The following is an 11,677-nucleotide window of genomic DNA, read 5'->3' on the forward strand; positions in this document are numbered from 1 at the left end:
AAAAAACTGCCCCAAGAAACCAGCCGGGAGAAAAATAAATTACAAAAAACTGCTCCAGAAAATTGGCTCAAAAAAACACCCCAAAAAAATCCCCAAAAAACTGCCCCAAGAAACCACCCCAGAAAACCAGCTCCAAAAAACACCCCAAAAAAATCCCAAAAAAACTGCCCCAAAAAGCCACTCCAGAAAATTGGCTCAAAAAACCACCCCAAATACCACCCCAAAAAAAGCCCAAAAAACCGCCCTAAATAACACCTCAAAAAAGCGCCCCAAACAAACACCTCAAAAAAAATGCCCCAAAAATCATCCCCAAAAAAATCCCAAAAAACACCCCAAAAAAGCATCTCAAAAAAGCACCCCGAATACAACCCCAAAAAACCACCCAAAAAAGCACCCCAAAAAACACATAAAAAACCCACCCCAAATACGACCCCCAAAAAAATCCCAAAAAACTGCCCTAAATACCACCTCAAAAAAGCGCCCCAAAAAAACACCCCAAAAACTGCCCCAAAAAAACCTCAAAAATGACCCCAAAAAACCCCAAAAACGACCCCAAAAAACCCCAAACGGGGGCCTCGCACATCACCCACACTGCTGACTTTGTGGTAGATCTGCGCCGTGTTCTGGCCCCAGAAAACACCCAAAAAATGACTCCAAAAAACCCCAAACGGGGATCTCGGGTGACACCCACACTGGTGACTTTGCGGTAGATCTGCGCCACGTTCTGGCCCCAAATACCACCCCAAAAACAACCCCAAAAAACCCCAAAAACCACCCCAAAAAACCCCAACCGGGGCTCTCAGTGACACCCACCCTGGTGACTTTGTGGTAGATCTGCGCCGTGTTCTGGCCCCAAAAATCACCCCAAAAATGACCCCAAAAAACCCCAGAAATGACCCCAAAAAGCCCCAGAAATGACCCCAAAAAACCCCAAAAACCACCCCAAATACCATCCCAAATAAAACCCCAAACGGCTCTCAGTGATACCCACACTGGTGACTTTGCGGTAGATCTGCACCACATTCTGGCCCCAAAAAAACACGCCAAAAACCCCAAAAACGACCCCAAAAGACCCCAACCGGGGCTCTCAGCGACACCCACGCTGGTGACTTTGCAGTAGATCTGCGCCGCATTCTGGCCCCAAAAATGACCCCAGAAACCACCCCAAAAAGCCCCAAAAACCACCCCACAAAAACCCAAAAATGACCCCAAAAGCAACCCCAAAAAACCCCAAAAAACCCCAAAAAAACCCCAAAAGGGGCTCTCAGTGATACCCACGCTGGTGACTTTGCGGTAGATCTGTGCTGCATTCTGGCTCCAAATAACACCCCAAAAATGACCCCAAAGAAACCCAAAACGACCCCAAAAAACCCCAAACGGGGCTCTCATGACACCCACGCTGGTGACTTTGCGGTAGATCTGTGCTGCATTCTGGCTCCAAATACCACCCCAAAAATGACCCCAAAAACCCCAAAAAACCCCAAAAACCCCAAACGGGGCTCTCATGACACCCACGCTGGTGACTTTGCGGTAGATCTGCGCTGCATTCTGGCACTCCGAGTAGGGATACTCAGACGTTCCCATCTCCAACATGCACATCCCGAAGGCGTAAACATCCACCGACTCGTCGTAGCGCTCCTCGTACATCTCGGGCGCCATGAACTCGGGGGTCCCTGCGGGTCAGGGGGGGTCAGGGGTGGCGTTGGGGACACTTTTTGGGTCCCCAGGGTGGTCCTGAGGTCCCTGCAGGGTCAGGGGGTGGGCAGGGGTGGCGTTTGGGACATTTTGTGGGTCCCCAGGGTGGTCCTGAAAGGCAGGGGTGGAATTTGGGGCAATTTTTTGGGTCCCCAGGTGGTCCTGGGGGTCCCTGCGGGTCAGGGGGGGTCAGGGGTGGCGTTTGGGACATTTTTTGGGTCCCCAGGGTGGTCCTGGGGGTCCCTGCAGGGTCAGGGGGTGGGCAGGGGTGGCGTTTGGGACATTTTTTTGGGTCCCCAGGGTGGTCCTGGGGGTGCCTGCAGGGTCGGAGGGTGGTAAGGGGTGGCATTCAGGACACTTTTCTGGTCCCCAGGGTGGTCCTGGGGCTCAGGGGTGGTGTTTGGGACACTTTCTTGGTCACCAGGGTGGTCCTGAGAGGCAGGGGTGGAATTTGGGGCAATTTTTGGGTCCCCAGGGTGGTCCTGGGGGTGCCTGCGGGATCGGGGAGCTATCAGGGGTGGCATTTGGGACATTTTTTGGGTCCCCAGGGTGGTCCTGGGGGTCCCTGCGGGGGTGGGGGGAGGTAAGGGGTGGCGTTTGGGACATTTTTTGGGTCCCCAGGATGGTCCTGGTGGTCCCTGCGGGGTTGGGGGGTGGTAAGGCAGGACGTTTGGGACATTTTTTGGGTCCCCAGGGTGGTCCTGGGGGTCCCTGCAGGGCTGGGGGGTGGTAAGGCAGGACGTTTGGGACATTTTTTTGGGTCCCCAGGGTGGTCCTGGGGGTCAGGGGTGGTGTTTGGGACACTTTTTTGGGTCCCCAGGGTGGTTCTGGGGGTCCCTGCAGGGTTGGGGGGTGGTAAGGGGTGGCGTTTGGGACATTTTTTGGGTCACCAGAGTGGTCCTGGGCGTCAGGGGTGACATTTGGGACACTTTTTTGGGTCCCCAGGTGGTCGGGGTCGGGGGGGTAGTCAGGGGTGACGTTTGGGGCACTTTTTGGGTCCCCAGGGTGGTCCTGGGGGTCAGGGGTGGCGTTTGGGACACATTTTTGGTCCCCAGGGTGGTCCACAGCGCTCACCGATGACGCTCTTGGCGAAGGACGTGCGCATGAGGGTGGCCAAACCCAAATCGCCGATCTTCACCGAGCCGGTGGGGCCGGTGATGAAAATATTGTCGCACTTGAGGTCGCGGTGGATGATGGGAGGAGTTCTGGTGTGGAGGAACTGCAGCCCCTTGAGGATCTGGCGGCACCAACTCCGCAGCACCTTGGGCTTCATCACCTTGAACCTCTTGAGATACCTGCGGGGCGGCATCAGCCACGGGCGGACCCCCAGCCCGGCCCCCCGCGCCCCCCACTCACGTTTTGAGGGTTCCCGAGGTCATGAGCTCGGTGACGAGGACGATGCACTTCTTGCCGCGGAGGGAGGACTCCCAGGAGTCGTAGAAACGGACGATGTTGGGGTGCTGCAGCCCCTTGAGCATCTCGGCTTCCTCCTTGAAGCGCTGCTGCTCGGCCTTGGTCAGCTTGCGGTCCTGGCGGTGCAAATATGGCCCAAAGTGTAGGGTCAGGGGTGGCTCCGAACTCCAGGGTTGGTGTTGTCATTGTCATCGTTATCATCATTATTGTCATCGTCACCACGATCATCATCATCATCCCCCAACCCCAGTAGCATCATCATCATCACTCCTCAACCTCAGTATCATCATCATCATCATCATCCCCCAACCCCAGTATCATCATCATCACTCCTCAACCCCAGTATCATCATCATCAACATCATTATTGTCATCATCATCATCATCATCATCATCATCACCACAATCACCATCATCATCCCCAAACTCCAGGATCATCATCATCATTGTCATTGTCATCACAACCATCATTATCATCCCCCAACCCCAGTATCATCATCATCATCATGCCCCAACTCCAGTATCATTGTCATTGTTATCATCATCATCGTCATTGTCACCACAACCATCATCTTCATCCCCTAACCCCAGTATCGTCATCATCATTATCATCATCGTCGTCGTCATCATCATTGCCACGATCATCATCATCATCCCCAAACTCCAGGATCATCATCATTATCATCGTTATCATAACCGTCATCATTGTCACTGTCACCACAATCATCATCATCATCCCCCAGCCCCAGTATCATCATCATCACTCCCCAACTCCAGTATCATCATCATCATCATCATTATCGTCATCATCATCATCATTGCCACGATCATCATCGCCACGATCATCATCATCATCCCCAAACTCCAGGATCATCATCATTATCATCGTTATCATAACCATCATCATTGTCACTGTCACCACAATCATCATCATCATCATCATCCCCAGCCCCAGTATCATCATCATCACTCCCAACTCCAGTATCATCATCATCATCATTGTTATCATCATCATCATCATTATCGTCATCATCATCATCATTGCCACAATCATCATCTTCATCCCCCAACCCCAGTATCATCATCATCAGCATCATTATCGTCAGCATCATCATCGTCGTCATCATTGCCATCACCATCATCATCATTATCCCCAAACTCCAGGATCATCATCATTATCATCGTTATCATAACCATCATCATTGTCACTGTCACCACAATCATCATCATCATCATCCCCCAGCCCCAGTATCATCATCATCATCATCACCACAATCATCATCATCCCCCAACTCCAGTATCATCATCATCATCATCACCACTAACTCCAATATTATCATCATTGTCATCATCATCATCATCCCACAACCCCAGTGTCACCATCATCATCATGATCATCATCACCCCCAATTCCAGTATCATTATCATCATTCTCCAACTCCAGTATCATCATCATCATCATCCTCAAACCTCAGTGCCATTGCCAGCATCATCATCATTCCCCATCTCCAGCATCATCATCATCATCATTCCCCAACCCCAGTATCATCATCATCATCCTCAAACCCCAGGATCATCGTCATGATCATTATCAACATTGTCACCATCATCTTCATCATCAAACTCAAGACTGTCATTGTCATTTTTTTCTTCATCATCATCATCATCATCCCCAACCTCACACTCAACATCATCATCATTGCAATCATCATCATCATCAATTCCAATATCACTTCAAACATCACCATCATCGTCTTCTCCAAATTCTAGTCATTGTCACCACCTTTGTCATCATCACCATCATCATCATCATCATCATCCCCAAACCCTGCACTAAACGTCATCATCACTGTGATCATCATCATCATCAGTTCCAATATCCCTTCAAACATCACCATCATCGTCATCTCCAAATTATAGTCATTGTCACCGTCGTTGTCATCATCATCATCATCATCATCCCCCAGCTGTGGGGTTCACGGTGATTTTGGGGTCTCAGTTTGAGGGGCCAATCAGGGGGTTGGTGATGAATTTTGGGGTGTCCCAATCTTTGGGAAGGAGTTCAAGGTGACCTCAAAGGTTCAAGGGTGGATTTTGGGGTTCATCACCATCAGAAGAGCCTCGAGATGAGTTTGAGGAGCCAATCATGGCTTTGGAATTATTTGGAATTTGAGGGACCAATCAGGAGGTTCATGGTGAATTTGGGGTCTCACTGACTTTTGCAATGGCTTCAACACCAATTTGAGGAACCCATCAGGAGGTTCACAGCAAATTTGGGGTGTCACTGACTTTTGGGATGGCTTTGACACCAATTTGAGGAACCAATCATGAGGTTCATGGTGAATTTGGGGTCTCACTGACTTTTGGGATGGCTTCAACACCAATTTGAGGGACCAATCAGGACGTTCACGACAAATTTGGGGTCTCATCGACCTCAAACTTCTTCAACACCACTTTGAGGAGACACATTTTGCAACATCTCCACCTTCAGAAGATCCTCCAACACCCCCAAACACCCAACCCACCTTCCACCACACCCTAAAAACCCCAATTTCTCCTCCAACCCACCACTCCCCGATCCCCGAACCCCCTCCCCGAACCCCGGGCTCACCTGCAGCTCGCACCAAGCCACCTCCACCCAGGTGTCGGTGTCGAAACCCTTGAACACCGTCTTGAACGCTCCGCGCCCCAGCTCGATGTCGAACTTGAGGAAACGCCCGCCGGGCGAGGTGGCCACGGCCTTCATCTCCGCCTCCTCCTCGCCCTCCTCGCCCCCCCCGAGCCGGGGGTCGCCCCTCGGGCTGGGCTCGCTGCGCTCCCCCCGCTCCTCCTCCTCCTCCAGCACCTCCACGCTTTTTCGGAAGAAGCGCTTGGGGGGCGCGGGGGGGGAAGGGGGGGGTTTGGGGTCCCCAAGATCGGCGGCCATGGTTGTCCCCAAGCCCCCCACCCCCCGTTAAAATTTGGGGTGGTGACCTCCCCCCCCCCCGCCGCCGCCCCCTCCCCAGACAGAGAGGCTCGGCTGCCCCTACGGATGGTGGGGAGGGGGAGGTTTGGGGGGTCCGGAGAGGTTTTGGGGGGGGGTCACCTCGGTTTTAGGGGTGTCGCCCCCCCTCGGGTGTCACCGGCGGTGGCCGCGTCACCCCCTCCCCGCTGGGGGACACCTGCGGGACGGACAAAGCAGCTTCGGTGGGGCCGGGGGGTGATAATCAAGGTGGGGGGGGTTAATTAATCAGGGCGGCGGGGTTAATTGGAGGTCCCGAAATCTGGGGGGTTGAAGCATCCCCCCGGCCCCCCCCCCCGCACACCGGCTGCTCTTCCTGCGGAGGAAGGACTTCCGGGGGCAGCCCCCCCTCCCCAAAGGATGCTACAGGTACGCCCGCCCCCTATGGATGCTGTAGGTGCCCCCCCGGATCCTATAGGTGCCCCCCAGGATCCTATAGGTGCCCCCCAGGATCCTATAGGTGCCCCCCAGGATGATATAGGTGCTCCCCAGGATCCTATAGGTGCCCCCCAGGATGATATAGGTGCCCCCCAGGATCCTATAGGTGCCCCCCAGGATGCTATAGGTGCCCCCCAGGATGATATAGGTGCCCCCAGGATCCTATAGGTGCCCCCCAGGATGATATAGGTGCCCCCCCGGATCCTATAGGTGCCCCCCAGGATGCTATAGGTGCGCCCCAGGATGCTATAGGTGCCCCCCGGATCCTATAGGTGCCCCCCAGGATGCTATAGGTGCGCCCCGGATCCTACAGGTGCCCCCCGGATCCTATAGGTGCCCCCAGGACGCCCCAGGTACCCCAGCACCCCCCGCCCCGCAGTGGGGTCTATAGGCGCGCAGCCCCTATGGATGCTATAGGCGCGGCTGTGAGCAGTGCCCCCCCCGTACCGCCATAGCTCATCCCCTATAGCCCCCCCGCAGGTCCCGTGTGCCCCGATAGCCCCCCTGCCCCTGCCCCCCATGTCCTGCCCCCCTATAGCGCTGGGGTGCCACCCTGAGCCCCCCATGGATCCACTATAACCCCCTATAGCCTCCATGGAGCCCCCTCTAGCCCCTATAGCTACTGTGCCCCCCCGTACCCCATAGAGTCCCCAGACCCTAAAAACACTGTACCCCTCCTGTACCCTCCCAGCCCCGTGTCCCCATATCCCCCCTGTGACCCCATATATCCCATAGCCACCTGTGACCCCATATCTCACCTGTGCCCCCATATCCCCCCTGTGACCCCATATATCCCATAGCCCCGCTTTGTCCCCATATCTCACCTGTGACCCCATAACACCCACAGCCACCTGTGCCTCCATATCCCCCCTGTGACCCCAAATCCTTCACAGCCACCTGTGCCCCCATATCTCACCTGTGACCCCAAATTTCCCACAGCCACCTGTGACCCCATATTCCGCCTGTGACCCCATATATCCCATAGCCCCCTTTGTCCCCATATCTCACCTGTGACCCCATATACCCCACAGCCACCTGTGCCCCTATATCCCCCCTGTGACCCCAAATCTCCCACAGCCACCTGTACCCCCATATCCCCCCTGCACCTCCATATCCTACCTGTGCCCCCATATCCCCCATAGCCCTCTTGGCCCTCATATGCCCCTGTGCCCTCCTTTTCCCTACAGCCACCTGTGCCCCCATATCCCGCCTGTGACCCCATAACTCCCACAGCCACCTGTGCCCCCATATCTTACCTGTGACCCCATATACCCCACAGCCACCTGTGACCCCATATCTCACCTGCAACCCCATAACTCCCACAGCCACCTGTGCCTCCATATCCCGCCTGTGACCCCATAACTCCCACAGCCACCTGTGACCCCAAATTTCCCATAGCCACCTGTGCCCCCATATCCCACCTGTACCCCTACATCCCCCACAGCCACCTGTGTCCCCATATCTCACCTGTGACCCTCATATCCCCCACAGCCACCTGTGCCCCCATATCTCACCTGTGACCCCATAACTCCCACAGCCACCTGTGCCCCCATATCTCACCTGCGACCCCATAACTCCCACCCTGTGCCCCATATCCCCCTCTGTCCCCAACTCTGTCCCCACCCCCATCCCCCCACCCCCCACCCCCAAGCTCCCCTCCCCACCTCTCACCCGGTCACGTGACCGCCGCCGCGCGAAGGCTGTCGGGAGCTGTAGTCCCGTCCTGCCTCTCGCTTAGGCCCCGCCCCTCAATAGCCACGCCCCGCCGCGTCCATCGGTGACTCGGCGCTCTCTCGCCGCCTCGCTCGCGGGCTCGGCGCTCGGCCGCGCGCCCTGCGCAGCGCCGTCATGGCGGCCCCCGTGGCGGAGGCGCGGGCGCTGTTCGCGGAGGGGGTGCGGGCCGTGCTGGGGGGGTGGGCGGCGCTGCAGGTGAGCAGACACACCTGGGGGGCGCTGGGGGTCCGGGTGGGCGGGGATGGAGGGGTGGGCGGTGCTGCAGGTGAGGGCGGAGCAACGGGGGGGGCACCGGGGGGCACTTGGGGACACTGTGGGGACACTGTGGGGGCACCTGGGGACAGGTATGGGCTGTGCTGGGGGGGTGGGCGGCGCTGCAGGTGAGGAGGAACACCTGAGGGGCGCTGGGGACTGGGGTAGGTGGTGCTACAGGTGAGGGTGGAGCAAGCGGGGTGGCACCTGGGGACACTGGGGGGACACTGGGGGGACATCTGGGGACACTGTGGGGACACCTGGGGACAGGTGCAGGCCGTGCTGGGGAGGCGAGCGGCGCTGCAGGTGAGAAGGGACACCTGGAGGGTACGTGGGGACACAGGGGGCACTCAGGGGTGACACCTGGGTGGTCACCGGGGATGCAGGGATGTCACGGGGGGACACTGGGGAAGGCGCGAGTGACACCAGAGGGACTCCCCGGGGGGACACGGAGCCAACACGAGGTGTCCCCATGTCCCCGCGGGGTTGTCCCCCCAGCTGGCAGTGGCACAGGGCTTCGGGGGACCGCAGGGCCCCGAAAAGGCCGCCTGGCTCAGCTCGGCCCTGCTCGACTTCTTCACCCAAAACGGTGCGTGCCGCCCCTCCCCCACCCCTGGGGACACCCGGAGGGGGGAGGGGACAGGGCCCGGGGGGAGGGGACAGCGGTGACACCCCCGAAATTCCATCCCCAGCTGACCTGGAGCAGGAGGAGGTGGAGGATTTCCTGGCCGAGGTGATGGACAATGAGTTCGACACGGTGGTGGAGGATGGCAGCTTGCAGCAGGTGGGCAACCAGTATGGACCAGTATGGACCAGTGTGCTCCCAGCAGCCTCCCAGCCTCCCCCAGTCACTCCCAGTATGGACCAGTGTGCTCCCAGCAGCCACCCAGCCTCCCCCAGTCACTCCCAGTATGGACCAGTGTGCTCCCAGCAGCCACCCAGCCTCCCCCAGTCACTCCCAGTATGGACCAGTGTGCTCCCAGCAGCCTCACAGCCTCCCCCAGTTGCTCCCAGTCACTCCCAGTATGGACCAGTGTGCTCCCAGCGACCACCTAGCCTCCCCCAGTCACTCCCAGTATGGACCAGTGTGCTCCCAGCAGCCACCCAGCCTCCCCCAGTCACTCCCAGTACAGACCAGTATGGACCAGTGTGCTCCCAGCAGCCACCCAGCCACCCCCAGTCACTCCCAGTATGGACCAGGATGGACCAGTGTGCTCCCAGCAGCCTCCCAGCCTCCCCCAGTATGGACCAGTGTGCTCCCAGCAGCCACACAGCCTCCCCCAGTTGCTCCCAGTCCCTCCCAGTATAGCCCAGTTTGTGCTCAGGCTGCTCCCAGCATCTTTTAGTGACCTTGGTCCCTTCCCAGTAGCTCCCAGTATGGATGAGGATGTTCCCAGCAGCCACACCCAGTATAACCCAGTTCATCGCCACCACCATCCTTTGGTGCTCTCAGTGCCTCCCAGTATAGACCAGTCTGTTCCCAGTACTCTTTTACTTCCTCCCAGTCCCACACATCACTCCTCAGCCCCATCCCAGTACATCCCAGTAGCCTCCCCAGTCCATCCCAGTCCCCCACATCACTCCTCAGCCCCCTGCAGACCCATCCCAGTATATCCCAGTACATCCCAGTAGCCTCCCCAGTCCATCCCTGGCCATCCCAGTCCATCACCCTTCAGCCCCCTGCAGCCCCATCCCAGTATATCCCAGTATCCTCCCCAGCCCATCCCAGTACCTCCCAGTAGCCTCCCCAGTCCATCCCAGTAGCCTCCCCAGTCTATCCCAGTCCATCCCAGTCCCCCACATCACCCCTCAGCCCCCTACAGCCCCATCCCAGTCCATCCCAGTAGCCTCCCCAGTCCATCCCAGTCCATCCCAGTAGCCTCCCCAGTCCATCCCAGTGTCCCCCGTGCAGGTCAGCCGGGAGCTGGTGACACTCTTCGCCCGCGCACGAGGAGGGGACATTGGTGGCATGGGGGTGGCACTGGGGGCTCTGGCCCGCCGTGGCCCTGCCCTGGCCGCCGCTCTGGCCGCCGCCCGGCCGGGGGGTGACCCCGACAGCCCCCCCGGGACCCCCACAGCCCCCCGGAGCCCCCCGGAGCGAGGGGGACAGCAGGACGAGGAGGAGGAGGAGAGCGGCGAGGAGGAGGTGAGGGGATGACGTCACTGGGAGGGAGGGCACAGGGTGACGTCATGGGGAGGTGATGATGTCATTAGTTGGGGGTTATCGGATTGGGGGTGTTGCTGATGTCAGCAGAGTGAGTGGGGATGGGGTGATGATGTCATGAGGGGTACTGATGATGTAATTAAATTTGGGGTACCATCATAATGACATCATAATGACATCATAATGATGACATCATTACAGTGACTCGCCAGGTGTGGGGCAGGGCTGGGGGTGATGATGTCACTGAGTTGGTTGAAGGGACTTGGGGGGCTTTGCTAAGGGCAGGGGGTCCTGGTGATGATGTCATCCCCTGATGATGTCATCCCCGATGACGTCACTCAGTCCTGATGCCATCATCAAACAGGGGGAACCCCGGGATGGCACTGGGGCAGTGGCGGTGTCACCAAATCTAGGGAGTGGCACATGGAGGACCCCTGGGAGGGGAGGGGCCCTGATGATGTCACCGAGAGGGGTGTGACACTGATGACGTCATTCTCCCCCCAGGCCATGGAGTGCGGCAGCCCCCCGCCCCCTCCGGACGGCTGGACAGTGGTGCAGCGGCGGCGGCGGCGATGACGGGGGGAGGGGTGTCCTGTGTCCCCCTCCCCAGCTTGGGGGACACCCCTCCCCCACCCTGCTCCCCAAACTGGGGGGGAAATAAAGGCCCCTCCCCCCACGGGGGTGTGGGAAAAGGGGTCGCGTGGTTATTGGGGGGAGAAGCCACACAGAGAGCGCCTAGCCCCACTGCGATCCCCTCAGAGACCCCTCCCAGTACAACCCAGTCCCTCCCAGTCTAGCCCCCTCCCTCCCAGTCCTCCCTCTCCCCCATCATGGCGGCTTGCCCCCTCCTCAGGGCAGTGAGGGGCGTGGCCTTCTCACCTCGCTTTGTGATTGGCTGCCGCCCTGCGGCGAGCCCGCCTTTTCTCCTGCTCCCACAATGATTGGTTGCCGCTGTGCGGCGAGCCCGCCTTTTTCCCTTCT

General features: G+C 58.1%; 3 protein-coding genes across 4 annotated transcripts in view; 2 read left to right on the forward strand and 1 right to left on the reverse strand.

Moving 5' to 3' along the window:
- The window catches only part of LOC146422493 (serine/threonine-protein kinase WNK3-like), an 8,228-nt gene extending 1,897 nt beyond the window's left edge, over positions 1–6,331 (reverse strand). The window contains exons 1-4 of the mRNA XM_085046188.1: positions 5,719–6,331; positions 3,052–3,224; positions 2,770–2,990; positions 1,489–1,673 (exon numbers count right to left, since the gene is read on the reverse strand). Of these exons, the coding sequence (XP_084902314.1) occupies positions 1,489–1,673; positions 2,770–2,990; positions 3,052–3,224; positions 5,719–6,033 (894 nt within the window). The 5' untranslated portion in view covers positions 6,034–6,331. The remainder of the gene's footprint in view (positions 1–1,488; positions 1,674–2,769; positions 2,991–3,051; positions 3,225–5,718) is intronic.
- Positions 1–11,677, forward strand: part of CXXC1 (CXXC finger protein 1) — an 82,908-nt gene that overhangs the window by 2,758 nt on the left and 68,473 nt on the right. The window lies entirely within an intron of this gene.
- Positions 6,415–11,388, forward strand: LOC146422494 (pre-rRNA-processing protein TSR2 homolog). 2 transcript variants are annotated; one of them, XM_085046566.1, is made up of 5 exons: positions 6,415–6,477; positions 9,031–9,121; positions 9,225–9,316; positions 10,445–10,678; positions 11,201–11,388. In XM_085046566.1, exons 1-5 carry the CDS (start codon positions 6,469–6,471, stop codon positions 11,270–11,272), a joined length of 498 nt encoding a protein of 165 aa, XP_084902692.1. In that variant the 5' UTR covers positions 6,415–6,468; the 3' UTR covers positions 11,273–11,388. The 2 variants fall into 2 exon arrangements, with proteins under 2 accessions (XP_084902692.1, XP_084902691.1); XM_085046565.1 differs by lacking the exon at positions 6,415–6,477 and adding an exon at positions 8,321–8,475.

The sequence above is a fragment of the Lichenostomus cassidix genome, unplaced genomic scaffold (assembly GCF_008360975.1).
Source record: "Lichenostomus cassidix isolate B80296 unplaced genomic scaffold, HeHo_3.0 HiC_scaffold_40, whole genome shotgun sequence".
Classification (NCBI taxonomy): domain Eukaryota; kingdom Metazoa; phylum Chordata; class Aves; order Passeriformes; family Meliphagidae; genus Lichenostomus; species Lichenostomus cassidix.

Bases quoted from the DNA above. Each gene is read 5' to 3' on its own strand.
- LOC146422494 (XM_085046565.1), top strand. From the start codon at position 8,395: ATGGCGGCCCCCGTGGCGGAGGCGCGGGCGCTGTTCGCGGAGGGGGTG. The intron at 9,122-9,224 runs GTGCGTGCCGCC...TTCCATCCCCAG, and splicing joins CGACTTCTTCACCCAAAACG to CTGACCTGGAGCAGGAGGAG. The intron at 9,317-10,444 runs GTGGGCAACCAG...TCCCCCGTGCAG, and splicing joins AGGATGGCAGCTTGCAGCAG to GTCAGCCGGGAGCTGGTGAC.